The 17,670-nt window shown below is 53.9% G+C and overlaps 1 protein-coding gene across 1 annotated transcript in view; it reads right to left on the bottom strand.

Annotated features, from left to right (window-relative positions):
- Positions 1–2,778: 2,778 nt before the first annotated feature.
- Speg (striated muscle enriched protein kinase) overlaps positions 2,779–17,670 on the bottom strand; it is a 55,243-nt gene continuing 40,351 nt past the window's right edge. The window contains exons 23-41 of the mRNA XM_051190516.1: positions 17,451–17,508; positions 16,827–16,904; positions 16,562–16,740; positions 16,117–16,143; positions 15,402–15,554; positions 14,637–14,679; positions 13,525–13,593; positions 11,351–13,316; positions 10,920–11,051; positions 8,019–8,135; positions 7,679–7,846; positions 7,463–7,585; positions 7,105–7,272; positions 6,423–7,002; positions 5,774–6,013; positions 5,435–5,658; positions 4,583–4,658; positions 4,167–4,316; positions 2,779–3,831 (exon numbers count right to left, since the gene is read on the bottom strand). Coding sequence (XP_051046473.1) covers positions 3,639–3,831; positions 4,167–4,316; positions 4,583–4,658; positions 5,435–5,658; positions 5,774–6,013; positions 6,423–7,002; positions 7,105–7,272; positions 7,463–7,585; positions 7,679–7,846; positions 8,019–8,135; positions 10,920–11,051; positions 11,351–13,316; positions 13,525–13,593; positions 14,637–14,679; positions 15,402–15,554; positions 16,117–16,143; positions 16,562–16,740; positions 16,827–16,904; positions 17,451–17,508 — 4,744 coding nt within the window. The 3' untranslated portion in view covers positions 2,779–3,638. The remainder of the gene's footprint in view (positions 3,832–4,166; positions 4,317–4,582; positions 4,659–5,434; positions 5,659–5,773; positions 6,014–6,422; positions 7,003–7,104; positions 7,273–7,462; positions 7,586–7,678; positions 7,847–8,018; positions 8,136–10,919; positions 11,052–11,350; positions 13,317–13,524; positions 13,594–14,636; positions 14,680–15,401; positions 15,555–16,116; positions 16,144–16,561; positions 16,741–16,826; positions 16,905–17,450; positions 17,509–17,670) is intronic.

Genomic DNA, 17,670 nt, shown 5'->3' with positions numbered 1-17,670 from the left:
ACTGGCAGAAGAGATTAGCTATACTGATGCTGTACTGGTCCAGGTAGGCCAACTCACCTGCACCACTGGGCCACCACATGGTGCAGCTCCTTGCAGATAAACAGGTCCTGGGTAGCTGAAATTCAGCAAATTAGCTTGGCTGAGCTGCCCTCATGAAAGTACTGTCTTTCAGTGGCTCCAATCCAGAACCCAGGACAGGCCCTTCCCTCTCAGTTCCTTTTAAAACCTAAACCACCACCAGCCCAAGCCAGCTCAGTACTCAGAGCTCCCCATAATAGTACCAAGGCCTGCTCCCCACCCAGTCTGTCGGCATACCATCTCTGCCCCTTCCCCTTGACCCACCAGATACCTAGCCTGGAAATCGGGCTACCCCTGAACTATTCCTTTAAAAAAAAAAAAACAATCCTCTCTTGCCAGCAGCCTTTCTGTACGGCGACTTCTCCCCAAGCCCAGTGACTAGTGGTCCTAACTACAATGCAGGCCTAGCAGCCTTCCTCTCCATGGGTCTGGACTCCTTCATCCACGGCCCCCATAGGAGGCCTGGATGAAGATGGAGGTATTCTGGACTTGGGCGACACTGATATCCAGAGTAACAACATCCTGGAGGTGGGGCAGCTGTTTGTTTTTGTTGCTTTGCTTTGTTTGGTTTTTACCTCCACACAAACTGTTCTGGACATCCGAAGAATAGACAACAGGCATGGGGGGCCAGGCTGAGCCAGAGGATTTGGTTTTCAACCCATTCCCTACTTAAGGAAAACACCCACCTGGGACAAGACTATCTGAACCCTGGCCCGCCCAGGAATGGACTCATCCAATAGGGGTTGACTCCAAGACCGGTTGGCTAGCTGGGCTGTTGGTAGGTCACCTTCCTGGATGTCACTGCAGTGTTGGGGGCAGGTAATCAGCACCAGACTCTGACTCAAGTGGACTCCTTACATAGTTCTAGGAAGCCTGGGATGAACTGCTCCGGGATACACTAGCACCTGACTAGCTGGACAGCTAGCTGAATAAGGTCCATCCTTTTTCAGGGCAAGCGGGTATTGATCACACTCCCAGAGGAACCACATGTGGCAAGTAAGAGATATGACTGTGTATTTTTCTCCAGGCAGTCATATAAAACGCCCTTTTCCTGACAATGTAAGGTAAAAGGGGCACAGGTGTTTATGGAAGCATCCTCAAAGAAAGCCAAAGCAGCCTTGAACTTCACGGTCCATACAGCCAATAGTAAAAGGACCACAAGGCTGCCAAACCCAGTGGGAATCACCTTACCTTTACAGCCACCCTTACCCCAAGAGTCCTTTTGACACCATGCCCCCTGGTGGTTAGATGAAGTAAGGGGGGGGGAGCAGCAAAAATGCTTGAGAACAGCAGTCATCACCCTGACCTCCAGTGCCACCTTCATTCCCACTCACTTTCCTTTTTGTGACAGGATAGGATCTGGCTGGTCAGCACTACCCTTAAAGGTTAAGTCTTGAAGACTCCCTACGTCTGCCGATGTCCTTTAGGGGTATAAACCAGGGCAGAGGGGTATCTCTCCGGGCCTTAAGTGGAGTTCAGTCTGTGCAGGCTAGGGCATCAAGTAGGGACATTGTTTTCACTCATTGCAAGTACTCACTCAGGTGTGGGGCCCTGTCACCTTTTGATCAGAGCAATTTTGACACCGCTCTGCCGACATAAATTACCTTTGCTCCTCCAGGTTGGGAATAAGCAGTTCGCATGCATTTCCAATGGAGATGGGAAGGGAACCGCAGAGCAAAGGGGGACGGGAGAGGAATTTTTACCATTTATCAAGATATGAGTTCAGGCACCTCATTTTTTATATGAAAGCATTTGCAGTGTGTACGGGGTTGGAGACCCTTGCAGGCAAAGTGTATCTCTTCATAGCTGAAATGACAGGTGGGCAAGGTGTCTCTCTCATCCCTTCCCACTGTTTCTAACACTGGTTACTTTGTGATGATGAGCCTTGCCTCTTTCCTGAGGTCCTGGGAAGCCAGAATGGCTGTTGGAGCTTGAGGCAAGGGGTCCTCAAACCAGTGCCAATACACGTTTACAGTCAGAAGATCGCTTCTTTCGTTTTGCCAAGATAGAGCACAGATGACCTGGACCCCTCTTTCCCCTACCTCAGGTCTAGGAAGCTCATTTCTGGGACTTAGTAGTGACCATTCTTGAGTGCTTCACGGGTGTATCTAGTCAAGATCTAGGAGACTCCTAACTTGCCATAGAGACAAGAAGGTCTAGCCTGACGGGTTGCTCAACCGTAGGAAAATGCTGGACATGGCTGCCCTGAGCACTCACAGCTGTCCCATGCATTCGGATCTGTATTCTAATCCCAAGAGGGTGGGGTCAGGACCCCTCCTAGTTCTTTCTACAGTTTTTCACACTGTCTGTTTTAACCAGTTACTGAGATGAAATCTGTCTCTCCCTAGTCCTGGGGAAGGACAAGAGTAAAGGAGGCTAAGACAGGCCAAGGATGTAACTGGTCCATCCCAGAGACCAGTGTTCTTCAAAGAGGATGCATAGGAACAGAGGTGAGTTCCTGGGATCTAGACAGAGGGTGGCTATGGGAATTCAATGGGTGGCTACTGTCTCCCTTCTTCTAGGAATAAAAAGGAGTGAGAGCCAAGGGAGGAATTGTAAGGTCCCAAGGTGCTCACTGACATACCCTCTATACTCCTGAATCACTGTCATTGCCTAGAGAAGGCTAAACTCCACTCAGAACTCACTCACACTGAACCACAAGCCACCTCCTTCCCACCCCACCCAGAGACCACACATAGGTCCTGCTGCTTGCTGCTTTTATTTTCCTTGTGACAGACAGACAGGGAGCTGCACAGACAGCTGGATGGCTGAGGGGATGGTCAGGACAACATAGGCAGTAGGGGATTGGATGGAAAGGAAACTCCATAAAAGGCAATAAATAAATAAATACAAATAGGAAGAAGGGCCAAGGCATGGAGGAGCAGTGGGGACATCCTTGGGCCAGTGTAGAGGCCTAGAACTGCATCGGCTGCACAGAGAGCAGCCTGGCCGATCAGGTGTGGACGTGACGGATATCTCACTACACCACTGGGACAGGAGACTAGCTTAAGTGGCCTGAGGACCACATCTCTTTGCCTTTCTCCTTTCTCTTTCTGAAGAGTCAACTGCTGGTCTGCCCTGCCACCCCTGAGCCTGCTCTCTACCCTCCCTGCTCTGGCTCCTGGTGCTGTCTCTATGGTCTGTCCTCCTCGCCCACACTGACACCCAGCTTACTGTTTCCACACCCTTCTCCCTCTTTAGCTACTCCCTGAGATATACCTCTCCCAGTCCATCCCAGAACCTTCTTCAAGTTCCTCCCTCCCCAGCCTCCTACTTTTCCACTCTTCACTTCCCCACTCCCTTCTTGCCTCCTTCTGTTCTCACCCTTGCCCAGTCTGACCAGTGGGTCTCCTGCTCTGGCTGTAGCCGGGGTGATATCCGGCTGAAGCCCCAGGGGCCTTGTCCCCTTAGGTCCATGAGGTAATAACCCAGCCAGATGTTGCTGATGCTGGTATCTGAAGCCCCGGCCTGTCCAGCTCCGCATGGGCTCTGGAATGTCCCTCGGCAGCGTGAGTGGGAACCCGAGTTGATGCCCGTGGCCGGGCTGTGGTCCATGCCACCTAGGGGCTGCCAGGGTAGGAGCGGAGCAGCACCTTGTGACGGGTAGCAGCCTCAGCCCGACGTCTCCGCTGCTCACCCAGGAATTCCTTGAGCCGGTTGGTGGTGAAGGTGAGAGTCTGTCGGCGCAGCTTCATCAGGTAGGCATCTTGCAGCCATGGGTGGGCTAAGCAATCCTGCAGTGAGGGCCGGCTCCTGCCCGGCCAGTCAAGGATCATGAATAGGGAAAGGAGCTCTTGGAGAGGGCAGGCTATGCCCTCCCTCGGGCCCTTTATTAATTCGGATTCACCAATATGTGTGTGACACTGGGCTCAGTTTCCCAGTCTCTGGAATAGGGGCAGCAATTCTGCCTTTCCCAAGGCTGTTATGGGCTTTACATGGCAGGCAGCAATGATGGCTGCTGCTGCTGCCCCCGCCGCTGCCACCGCACTATATGGAGGAGGTGTGAGTCTTTGGCCACATGAAGCCAGGATAGTCTGCCTTCAGAGAAAGGTGACACTGGAGGGTTGGCAAGTAGGAGGCTTACTCACCAGGGATGTACTGAGAGGACCTTCCGCAAGAAGAGGGTGGCACTCTGGGATGTGTTCGGGTACAACTGGAAGGCATCAAAGCGACCCCCCACGATCCGAGCCTCGGTTTCCTGGGGGTCTGGCTCATAGAATGGCGAGTATCCACTAAGCCTGTAGTGAAACACAGGTGAGTTGGTATAGTCTCAGATGCCCCTCTTGCTGCCTCTACCTTAGAATGATGGTCAGTTGTCAGGCCTAAGAGACATTAGCGTAGGGCATCAGGGAGGGGGCACGATACTCGGGGAATATGCCACCTTGCCACTGGATGTGTGGTGGGAAGACAGGGCATGAAGAAGGAGGTGTGGGCAGAAATGGGCAGAGGGAAAGGATCATGGGTAGAGGAGAGCAGGGAGCTGGAACAGGGCTAGGCTACTCACATGATGTAGGTGAGCACACCCGCTCCCCAGATGTCCGTGGCAGAGCCAATGGGATCTCCCTTCACCATCTCGGGAGCTGACAGGAGACAGAGGTTAAGCTGAACTAGGTTCCCTGTGGCAGGGCAGGGCGGGGGTGATTCTGGGGCCTTAAGGAGTAGGAAGCAGGATGATGGCCAGGTTATCACACCATGAGCAGCAGGCTTTGTAGGTCAGCAGACAGGACAAGAGTGGGTTTGGCCACCAGGAGAGGTGGGCCACCTGAGGCATGGGATGATGGAGGTGCCAGAGGACCTAAGATACAACTTCACAAGCTGCCTTGGATAGGTTCCGTGTGGCCAACACCAAGTTTAAGAGCCTTCGAAATCAGCCTGGCTGGCTCGAGTCCCAAGCCTGCCCCTCCTAACTGTGGGACCACCTTGGGCGATTTACTAAGCCAGCCTAGCTCTCTATTGTCTCATCTAGAAAGTGTGGTTTGTAGAATAACTCTAAGGAATAGAGACAATAAGCATCGGTTAGCAGGTAGCTAAATGACTGCCGGTTTTCCCCGCTCGGCAGCCATAATTGATTCTCTCGTCTCCTCAGCTTTTGCAAATCCCATTGCAGTTATTTGTAACTGTCTAATTGGACGAATACTTAACGTCAGGGTTCCTCTCTTTCCTCATCTGTAAAAAGGGAGTACTATTATGCCAAACTCTTGGGCTATTGTAAAGATCAATGGGAAAAACTCTGTTCATTATTTACATAACAGCTGATGCACGGTGAACGGTACATATGTGGGTGAAGGGGGTGAAGCTGGCACGTGCCTCTGGCAGTTCCCCACCCTCCACCATGGCCAGCTGCCGGTCTTCTCACCCATGAACTCCAGAGTGCCTGTGCGGTGGCCAAGGGGCTTCAGGGCCTGAGGATTGTAGGGCTGGGCACTGCCAAAGTCCACAATCTTAAGGGCATTGTCAGCAGCCAGCAGCAGATTGTCTGGCTTGATGTCCAGGTGTAGCACATGATGGCCATGGAGGTAGTCCAGGCCTTGTAGCAGCTGCACCACGTAGGTGGCCACATCATCTTCTGAATACCGGAATCTGGAGTGGGGGTGAGGGGGGAAGAGTGGGGAGCAGAGGAGGTGGAGTAGGTGATCTTCCAGACAGCTTCCCCAACTCTTGCTACCCGTTCTGTTCCCCAGGAACACGCAGCTACCTGTCACTGAGCCCACACAGGAGTTCCCGGTTGCCACAGCTCTCAGCTATGAGTACAAGGTACCGAGGGGTGATATAGGCCTCGTGCAGGGACATGAGCCGCTCATGGTGCAGCGTTCGAAGCACCTCATATTCCTGCAGCACTCGTTGCTTGCCCTCTGCTGCGTACGGCACTATCTTGGCAACAAACGTTCGGCCTGTTGCATTCTCCCGGCATGAGCGCACGACACCAAAGCGACCCCTGTGTGTGTAGGAGGGATACCGGACTCAGGGTGGGTACTATCATTGTGAGAGCTCACATGGGAAGCAGGGACCCTAGGAATAAGAGTGCAGTGGGCTTCAGAATTCAGTGCTAGGAACAGAGATTCCAGCACTCCCTGGATCTCTACCTATGGAAGATTCAGTAACCTCAGCTTTCTCATCTGTGAAAGGGGCGATGATGACAGGGCAGGGCCTTCCCCTCACAATTGTGAAGATTAAACGACAGCGCATGGCTCAAGCTCGGGGTAGTGCCTGGCTGAACTCCACAGTTCTAAAGACCCACATCTCAGCCCTCCGAGTCCATCCAGGACAGTCTGCCGTGCCTCTGAAATTCTATGTTCCCTGTGTCCCATCCACTCTCCCACCTCCCCCTCCCCCTCCCTGCTTGCCTGGCCTTCTCCTCTAGGAAGGTGTAGGGCTTCTGAGGGGGGCCCTGTCGAAGAGTGGTGCTCTCAGGTGTGGGGGAGCCGACCACCTCCTTGGCTGGGCTGAGGCTCCGCACAGTCACCTTGGTGGGCTCAGGAGGGGGCTCAGGGGCTGGGGGCTCAGGGGCTGGAGGTGCAGACACGAAGGAAGTCACCATATACAAGGAAGTCGAGGAAGGTGCTGGTTTAACTCCTTGAGGAGTAGAGGTTGGGATCAGGGTTCCAGTGTCAGGGACAAAAGACTTGGGTTCACTTGGGGTGATCTGGATACTGGGTGGGGTGGGCTCTGCTTGCTGGGCAGCCAGCAGACCCCTGTGCTTTCGTGGGGGGGTTGGGGGTGGTGGACCCGTGGCCCTAAGTGAGGACAAGGCCTGGCTAGCAGACACGGGGGAAGTTGACGAGCTAAGAGTGGCTGTCTGGGGGCTTGGGGGAGCAAGAGCTGGGGTAGGGGCCAGTGAGGTAGGAGAGTCAGGAGGTGGGGCCCTGGCTGGCCCTGAGGTAACAGGGGCATCTTGGGGAGCAGCAGCTGGCTGAACTGAAGAATCTAAGAGGAGACAAAGAAAGTCATCACGGAGTGTGTTCTGGGTACTCCAAGGAGTGGGGAGGCCCTGGGCTCTGCCACTACCACTCCACAGCTCCCACTGACCTTGAGGGCCTCTGATAAGGACTTTCTCCGAAGGGTTGCTGAAGGGCCCCTGCCCGGCACGGTTGGAACAGGCCACACGGAACCTCACAGTCACACCGACAGGCAGTTGTGTCACGTTGTAGTAACAGTCGAGGATGCCTGAGCTCACAGGGTGCCAGACAGATTCCCCTGCAGGTAACACAGGGAGGGTTGAGGCCACAGAAGGGATGGCCCTAGCTCTCCGTGCTATTTATAAAGAGCCCAGAGAAGATGCTTCTATCTAGAGAAGACACTGGACTTTCCGAGCAGCACCCCCACCCACAGCCCGTGGCCTGCAACGGGCTGCCTCCTTGCTCCCCTCATCCTGCCTTGCCCTCACCATCTACCCGCCGCTCCAGAGTGTATGTGCAAGGTGCCCGGCTGTCTCCCGGCTTCCACAGCACCAGCGCTGTATCATGGTAGGTCTGTGGCACCTCTGGAGGAGCTAGCTTTCCTGGGATGCCTGGAAGGAGGAGGACAGGCCCCAGCTGAGGGTTCAGCAAGCTCTACCCCACCCCCTCATCCCTATTGCATGGACGCTACCCCCTTAACTCACGGGCCACAGACACAGTACAGGAGCTGGTAATGCTCCCCAAGACGTTGGTAGCTGAGCACTCATAGAGCCCAGCATGCCGCTTGCCAGCCCGGGGTATGCTCAGCAGCTGCCGTCCATCTTTGCAGGACACAATGACCACTGAGGGCTCTGACCTCAGGGACTGCTTATCTGGAGACAAGAAGGCACGGGGGGGGGGGGAGGGGCAGCTGAGTAAAGCCAGTTTTCTTTCACTGGGGCTTCATTTCTGCCTCCCTGTGGCCTAGCCTCTCCTTCACCCTTTACTAGGAGCCCCATGTCACCCCCGCCTACCCTTCTCTGGGGGAAGATGCAATCTACTCACCTTTCATCCAGGAGATACGGGGTGCTGGGCAGGCTGCTGGCAGGCAGAGCAGAGTGGCTGCTTCCCCTTCCAGCAGCACCTGGTCCTTGAGTTTAATGTGGAAGACTGGGGGGAAATCTGAAGGAAAAAAGGCAACTCAGGGCCCTGGCTGCCTGCTGGCGAGGGAGGGGACAGATAGATGCATGTGAGGCCCGGTGTGACAGGGCCTGCAGGGAGTAGAACCCCATGCGGTGCCTTCGAGAATTTTCTTGTGGTAAGCATCACCTTCTCCCGACCCTCAGCATATGTAGAACCACCTTCTCCCTGACTGATAATTGGAGATGCTAGGTGCATACCTCACCTTTGTAAATCACTTAGAGCCGACCAGCACTATGCATTCGTTAATATAAAACCAACACATTTTGAAAAATAGTAACAGTTAAGATTCTGTAATCTAAAATCCCTCTGGGCCACTGCGGGGCAAGTAGCAAGGGAAAGGAGAAGCAGTGACCTGAGCTAACCTGGGCTGCAGGCAGAATCTGTGATCAGAACATTCGGACTTGGTGACAGCAAGTAAAGGTTCCTGCCACCAAGCTCCACGACCTGAGTTCAGTTCAAGAGATGCACATGATGCAAAGAAGCACACTCCTGAAAGTTGTTCTCTGTCTTCCACACACATGGCATGGCATGCACTTGTGTGTGTAGGTACACACACACAATACATACATGTAAATGTTTAGAAAGTTTACATGTTTAAAATATGCCTTTACATGTTTAAAATATGCCTCCCAAATATGCATTTGGGAGGCAGTGGCAGGAAGATCTCTGATTTTGAGGCCAGCTTGATTTACATAGTGAGTTCCAGGACAGCCAGAGCTACACAGAGAGACCCAGTCTCTCTCATAACACAAACAACAAAAACCCCTGCAGTCTCCAGAGTTCTGAAGCTAGCGCCCACTATGGGCAGCCTCTGGAAAGGTATCGCTCAGCTTCCCTGGAGCACAGGGAAGGTTCCTGACATTCCAACTTCTGCATAGTCAACTGAGGCCCCTGCAAAGAGCTTTTGAGAGAGCAGAATAGACACTACAGGACCCTAAGCAAGTCACATGCCCCTTCAGAAGCTCCATTTCTAGTCTGTGAATTGAGAGACTGAACCCAGTCAAGCTTGGGTGGGAAGGGTTTGCTGTGAGAATAAAAGGAGGCCCCTGGAGTGCTGGCACATGTGTGGCGTGAAGGAAGTGCTCCCAAACAAACATTAGCTCTTCTTGAGGTTATTACTCATATCTCTTTAATGTACTCAGCAGAGAAGCCAGGAGCTGAACCTAGGAAAGGGATTGTTTGAACAAAGCAGAAAACTGCCTAGACACTGGCTGGTGACATTGGCCAAGGCAAGAGGCTTAGAGTTCTGTGCCAGTCCTGCTGGGTTAGAGTTCTTCAGGGGCAGGATGATTTGAAATCATTGTGACCCCTGAATTGTTCCTTAAGATCCAATCTGGTTTGGGTCACAGGGGGTGGGATGTATCTTCTTCAACTTCAGAAAGAGAGCTAAAGAACCATGGGAGGCCAATATCGAAGGACCAGAAGGGATCTGGAATTCAGCAGGAGCACATGAACAGTCTGTATCCCTTCTCTCTGTACTCTACTGTCCCCCAAGGAGGGGTCCTAAGCTCATCCTCCTGTGTCCTGGGGATAAGCCTCATCAGTTGCTACCCCCAGTCCTAGCTGGGGTACTGGGGAGGGGACAAAACAGGTCAGGGTGTTAAGAGGTGAAAGATGACCTTGGCCCAGCCCTGCCAGTCATACTGTCATGCCCTCAGGACCAGCCAGCCCCGTTTAATGAAGCAGGAGAGGTTTCTTCCTGCAGGGAGATGAGGTCAGAGGGCACCGCTGAGCTGCGAACCCGCTGCACTAGCAAAATGAAGGCCCCAGGTGGGAAGGGATCAGCCATCCCACATTTCTCTGCTGATGCTTTTCACCCGCCCCCCCCCCAACAGCCAGCTGGTCTACCCTCTCTACCATTCATTCATACCAGCCCCACAGCCCTGACTCCAGCCTTGGAACAGTCCTCCCAAGCAAGCCCAGCTGAAGCAAAGCGAAGGTTAGACCCACTCTGAGCATTTTAACCCAAAACTGGGCCAGGATAGAGTTGACAGCTTCTAAAGGTCACGTGCACAGCCTTGCTTGGTGACTTCCTCCTGACCACCCTAATGGCCTGAAAACCAGGCCTCTTTTCCCGGTGGAATGACACCAGGTGGAGAATACCTCCCTCACTGAAGCCCCAAGGACACTTGAACAAGAAATAGACTAGGGGATGTGGCAGGCCTCTACTCCAGGAAAAAACCCAAAACAAAACAAAAAAAGCCGGGAAGGCTACTTTTCTCTCTTAAGATGTGCCTTGTGGGTGAGGAGGAGAGGCAGCCAGGCGTTCAGAGTTGCAGAGAAGCTGGGAGACAAAAGGTGTCTGAGTGCACACACGCTGGCGCTCTGGGTGCACAGAAGTAGGATTTTGAGCTGCTTCAAAATTACACCGAGATTCAGAAACTTTCCAAAATCTTCCAAGCGACACAAGGCCAGCCAAACCAAGGCCTTAATAGAGTGACCTGGAGATGCTCTGGGCTGTGGCTGCTCCCTTGTTAGACCTGAGACTTGGACAATCTACTCAGTATCACTTCACTAAGCCTGCCTGCTTCCTTCACCGGTAAACTAGAATGCTGAAGACCATCCTCCTAAAGAATGCCGCGGTGTTAAACAAGACAGCGTTTGTGGCATGCTTAATAGGACACTTGCCTCTGCTAATTAATGGCAGCTGCTACTCTAATTATCATTGTTGTTTCCCTAACTCGAGGCCTCTTCCATGGCTGCCCAAGCTCCTCATGATGAACCACTCTCACCAAGCCAGGAAAACAGCCTGAGGTTTCTTACCTGATTCACTGGGCACATACTGGTGACCTAAGTCCTCTTGGACACTGGCGGAGAGGTTTGGCTGCGATAAGCCCTTGTTCTTGCGCAGCCTGGAAAGGCCCCACCGATGCCGGCTTCGGCTCTCCCCTGGAGCTGTACAGACCCAGACTCATGAGCTCTTGTGTAGCCACTAACAGTCAGCACCCACACCCCTGTAGTTCTCAAGGGAAAAACAAAAACAAACAAAACCCAACAACAAAACAAAACAAAGCCAAAAAAACCACCTTGTCCCTCCTCTTCCTGTTCCTTTCTTAGCATCTGCCTCTCCACTTTTCTCCTCCTCCTCTCTCTGTGGCCCTGCCAATGCCACCCTTCGGGCCTCTGGATCCCCCTTCTCCTTTCAGAACCGTCTCTAGCACCCCATACCCACTCCTCACTTAATCCCTCCTTACCTGAGGAGCCCGATGTGCCGCTGGCCTCTGAGCCCAGAGACTCAGCGGAAGGTGTGGTGGCACCAGCCTGAGAGGCCAGCTGATTGTGTGGAACACCGAGGCGTCGCAGGCTCTCCCCTTCCGAAGTAGCCCTGCGTAGCCGTCCAAACAGCGGTGTGCTGCGACCCGAGGCGCCCCCAGAGTCCTCGCTGCTGCCACTGCGCTGCAAACGGCTGGACAGACGCTCCAGCGTAGAGCTGAGTCTCCTGCGCATCGCCAGCACCGGGGAGCCCCGTGCTGAGCTACCCTCAGAGCTCTCCCCATCTCCACTGCGGGACTCCCAGGCTGGGTGTCGTTGCCCGGGCGGGGTCCTCCGCAACTTCTGCGACAGGGACAGAGAAAGGCGGCGCACGAGGCCTGGCTCTCCCGCTACCCTGAGGTCCTGCACAGAGCGCGAGCGCTCCGGCCGTCGCACCAGCTCTAGTGGAGTTCCCGCCGGGCTGGGACGGTAGATGCCATCGTCCTCCGCCCCACGGAAGGGACCGCGCTCCTCCGAGCGCGAGCGGCTCAGTAGCCGCAGGCCCCGTGATAGTGGCGATTCGCGGCTGCGCTTGAACTTAGCTTCGAACACAGCCTCAGATTCTAGGTTCTCGATGCTGCTGCTAAGGCTGCTGCCTGGCCTGGGGGGCACTGTGGCGACTTGGGCTTTCTCGGGTAGCACTGGGGGAGTTTTGGCCGAAGGCACGCGCTTATCAGAGGCTCTGGAAGGTGGGGGTGCCACCCTGGCATACACAGCCGCGTGGGGTTTGGGCTCTGATGGAGGCACAGCAGGGTTCTGTGGGGACTGGGTGGGACCGGACAGCTGGAGAGATTGCATGATCTGGGCGTAGGGGGTGAGAGGCTGCGCTGGCATCTGCAGAGCCAAAGTGGGCTGTGCTGGTTTGGCAGCTCGGATTGGTTCTGGTTTGGGCTCTGGGACCTTCTCTGGGGCAGGCTGGGGTGCGAGGGGCTGGGGAGAGTCTCTGGGTGTAGCAGCAGGAGGTTCCGGGGACTTGGTAATACTGGGTTTGGGGACGCTGGTCCTCGCAGGGCTGGGTGGCTGGGCCTCGCTAAGGGCAGATAAAGAGGGAGACTCCTGCAGCTTGCGAGCCCCAAGCCTGGCCACCGGGATTTCGAGGGGTGCCCCAGCGCGCCGGTGTCGACCCCGGGGCTCTGCCTCTCCCTGAGAGAAGCTGCTGCTCTTTTGCAGGCCCCGAGATTCGGGAGGGGGCTGGTGGCGGGGTGCAGCCTCACTGGAGGCAGCCCGTGCCATCCTGGGATCCCGTGCACGGCCCCCTAGGCTCTCCAACAGGGGCCCCCTGAGGCCGCTGACCTTGCCATCCTCCGGACCTCCCCGCAGCAGCCGCTGACGCAGGGCCTGCAGCCTCTGGGCATACTCGCCCTCACCCAGGCCTCCCCGAGTCAGGCGGGTGGCACCCGGGCTGGGGCTCCTACGCTGCGGCAGCTCCACAGATGCTGCTTTGTGCAGGCTCCGGCCCGGTTCCCGCGACCCGACCCGGGGCAGGGCGCTCTCAGCAGAGCTGCCCCTACGGAGCTCTGGCCGCCTGGGGCTAGGCTCATCTGGGGGCTCCTGGCCTGGAGAGGGGAGTGCCTCAGGGCTGGGGGCCTCCTGGTCCTTAGAGGAAGCCCTTCCCTGCTCTTGCCAGTCCATGGGGGTGGCAGCCCCAGCGTCCGGGGTCCCCAGAGCCTCATCTTCAGTGGGGATGTCAGTGAGGGATACCCGAGAACCTGAGAACTCGGGTTGTAGGGGGCGGGGCACCGAGGGAAGTTCTTCCAACTCTTCCTCTTCTGAGTCTGATGAAGATGAGAGTCCCCCACTCGGGGGTGGTCTTCTAGGCATGGCCACCCACACCCGCTCCGGGGGAGCCCGCAGCAGCTCCGGAATGGGGCGCAGCACCAGGTGGCACTTGTAGCTGATCTGAGAGCGCTGCAAACAAGGTACTAGAGTCAGACCAGAAAGGCCCAGAGCCGTTTTCAACTCTAGGGGAAAGAAATACAGGGATGGGAGGGCAGCTCAGGCAGAAGTGTCAGGTGGGGACGGTGGGGGGCGGGACAGGGCAGGGGACGACTGAGTGGGAGGAACCACGGGGGTGCTGTGTGGGAGGAATTAGTGTGGAAAGGACAGACACACTCACCTGCCACCTCCTCCGTGACAGAAAGAGCTTCAGGTGATCCGTGCTCACCTCTGCACCTTTTGCTTGTGTCTGAAAACCCAGAAAAGAGGGCCTGAGGGGCAGCACTCTGTCCACCCAGACCTTTGTGAGAGACAAAGCCACTGTGGGGCTTGGAACCAGAAGTATGGGTTCCTGGGGGTCTTGTCCCTGTGGCTTTGTCAGGGCAGAGACACACCTAAGACAAACTCTTTGACTGTAAGAGAGAGGCAGGTAATAAGCAGTACCCGAGGGAGGGGCCGTCCCCTGGCATACTGGGGACTCTATGATTCCCCAGCTCCCTTTCTGTCTCTACGTATGACAAGCATCCCAGACATCTGAAGTCCTGGTGGTCCAGACTAACAAGGCTGCCAGCAGCATCCCAACCAGCTCCATCCAGTGGGCTCATTCCACTACTACATGTTTGTGGTCCACAGAAGGAAGCTCTCACTTCAAAGGTTGCTAGCAGAGTGACTTGTCTTCAGCTGACCCAGCACTGTGCTCAATGGCAAGTCTTTTGTTTTGTAGGATGACAGGCACCAAACTCAGGCTTTGATTGTGCTAGGCAAGCAGTCTGCCCCTGAGCTATATGGCCTCACCCAGTGGCAAGTTTACTTAGATGCCTTTTCTGGACTCATCTGCTGGTGGCCTCCCCACCAGTGCCTAACCCAGGACGCTGGGGACCAAAAATGATGAGAACCCTGATCACATGAAGTTCATATTAAATGAGTGAGCCAGGCCATCAGTCACTAGTGTATGGAACAACCCAGGACAGAGGTGGGCACACAAAAGGAGGGAATTAGACCAGGATTGGTCTTGAGCACCAGTAAGAACCCTGAAGAGCACCCTCCCAGGAGAGGAAGAGGAGTTTAGACCTATGCTTAGAGTCTAGGTACTCCAACATGATCATTGACTTGGACCTCAGTTTATTAAAAAAAATGGGAGCAATATTAGAACCTTTTACAGATCCATTATGAGGCTACTGTATATAAAATGTATATCATAGTTATCACACATAATGCTCAGTCAATGGAGCCATTAGTTAACATCCTCTCCCCCCCCCATCTTTGTACCATGCATGATAGAACTAGACTCACTTTGAACCAAGGATGTTCCAGTGTCTCTTCTGCTGTAGGTCTCCTGTAAAGGAATGAGAAGTAATGATTTATAATTCATTCATTCATGAATGGCTGAGAAAATGGATTTGGGGGTGGGGGGCTGCTCTTCCAGAGGTTCTGGAACCATATTCCCAGCAACCATATGATGGCTCACAACCATCCATAATGAGATCTGGTGCCCTCTTCTGGCCTGCAGGAATACATGCAGACAGAACACTGTATACATAATAAATAAATCTTTAAAAAAAGGACTAAGGATTTGGGGCTAGAGAAATGGTTCAGCGGTTAGAGGCACATGCTGTTCTTCCAAGGGACCTGATCAGATAGATCACATATCCTATAACTCCATGTCCAGGAGGTTTGATGCCTCTGCCTCCACAGATACCATCACTCATATGCACGCGCACGTGCGCGCAAACACACACACACACACACACACACAATTAAAATACTAACTAGCCAGGCAGTCACTGCTTTAATCCTTTAATCCCAGTACTCTAGAGGCAGAGGCAGGTGGATCTCTGGGAGTGTGAGGCCAGCCTGGTCTACAAAGTGAGTTCCAGGATAGCCAGGGCTACACAGAGGAACTCTGTCTTAAAAATAAATAAATTAATTAATTAAAAGCAAATCTTAAAAGTACTGAAAGAAAAGAGCTAGGAGATGCATATCTAAGGGAGGAAGCTTGGCAGGAGTAAGCATGTGGTTTGAGGGCGGGTCTCTGCAGTCAAGGGGTCTTCTACTCACAGCCGATCCCGCACCAGTACTTTGATGAGGAAGCCCCGGGCCTCCCTGCTCAGGCTCAGGAATGTGGTCTCCTCAAAGGCCACGTTGTAGTTTCGGATATTCATCAGCGTCGTCCGATCATTCTCTCCCACAAATGGGGAGATGCCCGTCAGACTGCAGGGACAGAGTGGGCTATGGTAAGAGACAGGCAGGGCCTTGAGACTGAAGCTAAGGGGGAAGTGTGATGCCTGTGGCAGGGGACTGGGAACAAGTGAAGGCCAAGGGATGTGTGGACATCAGAGGCTGGGCAAATCTGGACAGGAAGCCAAAGTTTTCATATTCTTGTCCTGCTCCCACTTGAGGTCCTCAGATAGTTAGAGGCAGTGGTGCCTTGGGATCCGGTTGCCTGTGCTTTGGAGAACATTCTGTACCTCCTCCAGTGTGGCCTTCCCATGAGGAGACTATCCTTTTTCTAATCCATGCTCTGGACCTCCTAGGATCAGGAAGTTCCCTGCCAAAATAGTGCTAAGTCTACACTGGCCTCTGTGGATCCAGTGTGCCCACCTCTTATGGAACTGAGACATGCCAACCAGGGTAACCAGCTTCATGCATGTGAAACCCCTTAAGAGAGGAAGGAACAGTGTGTGTGAAAGAGAAGGGAGTGGGCTGTGGGCCCTGTAAATGTTAGGGATGGGCCAATCAGGAGACCAGTAGGAGACTGCAGAGGGGTCCTTACCAGAGGAAGGCAACGACACCCACGGGCCTGTGGGAAACCAGAAGTATGGGTAAGAGGCCTGCTCACTCCAGCCAGAAATAAGATCTCTCCAGCACCATTCTGAAAAGGATGGGTCCTCCCGGGTAACACTGCATAGGAGTACCTACTTCAGGTAGGAACTCAAGCCAAGTCAGGGGTCATGACAGGGCTGACTGAGGAATCCCAGAAGTCTGAGGACCAATAAGTTTACACCAGTCATACTTGGGGAGGCCCAGCCCTCGGGAAGCTGGAAGCTGAGGACTACAGAGCTGAAGCCCAGAGGGGCCGGGTTAGCCCTGAATGATGATAGGCAGGAAGGGCCACCTTAGGAGCAATGCTACCCACTATCAGAAGAGGAACCCCAGTTTCCTAAAGTTCTTCCCAGCCAGAGAGCAAGTCCCCAGCATAACCAGCATGCCAGCATTACCAGATGTCAGTGACTCCAGACACAGGGCTCTGGTTCACAATTTCAGGTGCTACAAACTCTGGAGTACCATACTGACAGTACTGGGGTTCCCCTGGAGTGAGTTCCTGGGCATTCCCGAAGTCACAGATGCGCACCTGCTCTTCACCCCCTGCACCGTCCCAAACTAGCAGGTTCTCCGGCTATAACCAAAGCGTGGAAGCTGATTAAGGAAGAACACCCCACATGACAGCCCCACCCCCTGACTGCTCTCTACATCTTTCCTTACCTTAACATCGAGGTGTAGCACACGGCTCTGATGCAGGTAGCATATTCCTTCTAGCACTTGCCGCATATAGGCCCGGGTCTGTGGAAACAGGGGCGCCAGAGTCCGTGGAGGTGGGAGAGCATCGCCAGGGATGCGGCAAGAGGTCAGGCCATGCCTGTGCAGTGGCCCTCAGACTGGTCATGAAAGCTCATCTGTGGCCCACCACACGAGATGAGGGATGCTAAAACTCAAGGTCATCATATACCACTGCAAAAGTTGCGAACAGTACACATAGAGAGGATAGTGATTTATATTATACTGAGTAGCTCTGTGCAGTAGACAGCTTGTACAGCCATACAGTGAGATAAAAGTCTAGGTAGTTTTTGCAGACACATATATATATATATATATATATATATATATATATATATATGAGCAAAATAGGGAAGCAATGGAGTTAGGATCTGGAATATGTCTGCTGTTGTTTACAAAAGACAGAGCAAGCCTTGTCTTGTGGAGTAGGGAATTCTGCTGTGCTCTCCACCACCACCCTTATGGGCACAAATGGTATGCATAGGACCCAGCCATTGTTCTTAGAGTTCCCATGGGTGAAGCAACCCGGCCCCTGCCACCCACTGCCCTCACCTCAGACTCACACACGGTGGACTTCCTGGCCATGCGCTCTAGAAGCTCTTCTGTACAACTGTATCATGGGTCAAGGAGAAGCATCAAGCACTAACTACTAAATACCTGGCTCAGCCCCAGAACTGAGCCCAGGGTCCTCCGTCCCCACAAAGCATATCTGACACTATGTCCCCCTTTCCTGGCATCAGGTTACATACATGGGGAGACCTGCTTGAACTCT

Source organism: Phodopus roborovskii, unplaced genomic scaffold (genome assembly GCF_943737965.1).
Source record: "Phodopus roborovskii unplaced genomic scaffold, PHOROB, whole genome shotgun sequence".
In the NCBI taxonomy this organism is placed as follows: Eukaryota; Metazoa; Chordata; class Mammalia; order Rodentia; family Cricetidae; genus Phodopus; species Phodopus roborovskii.
Note: the sequence above shows the minus strand (reverse complement) of the source record. Positions and strands in the feature narration are given on the sequence as shown.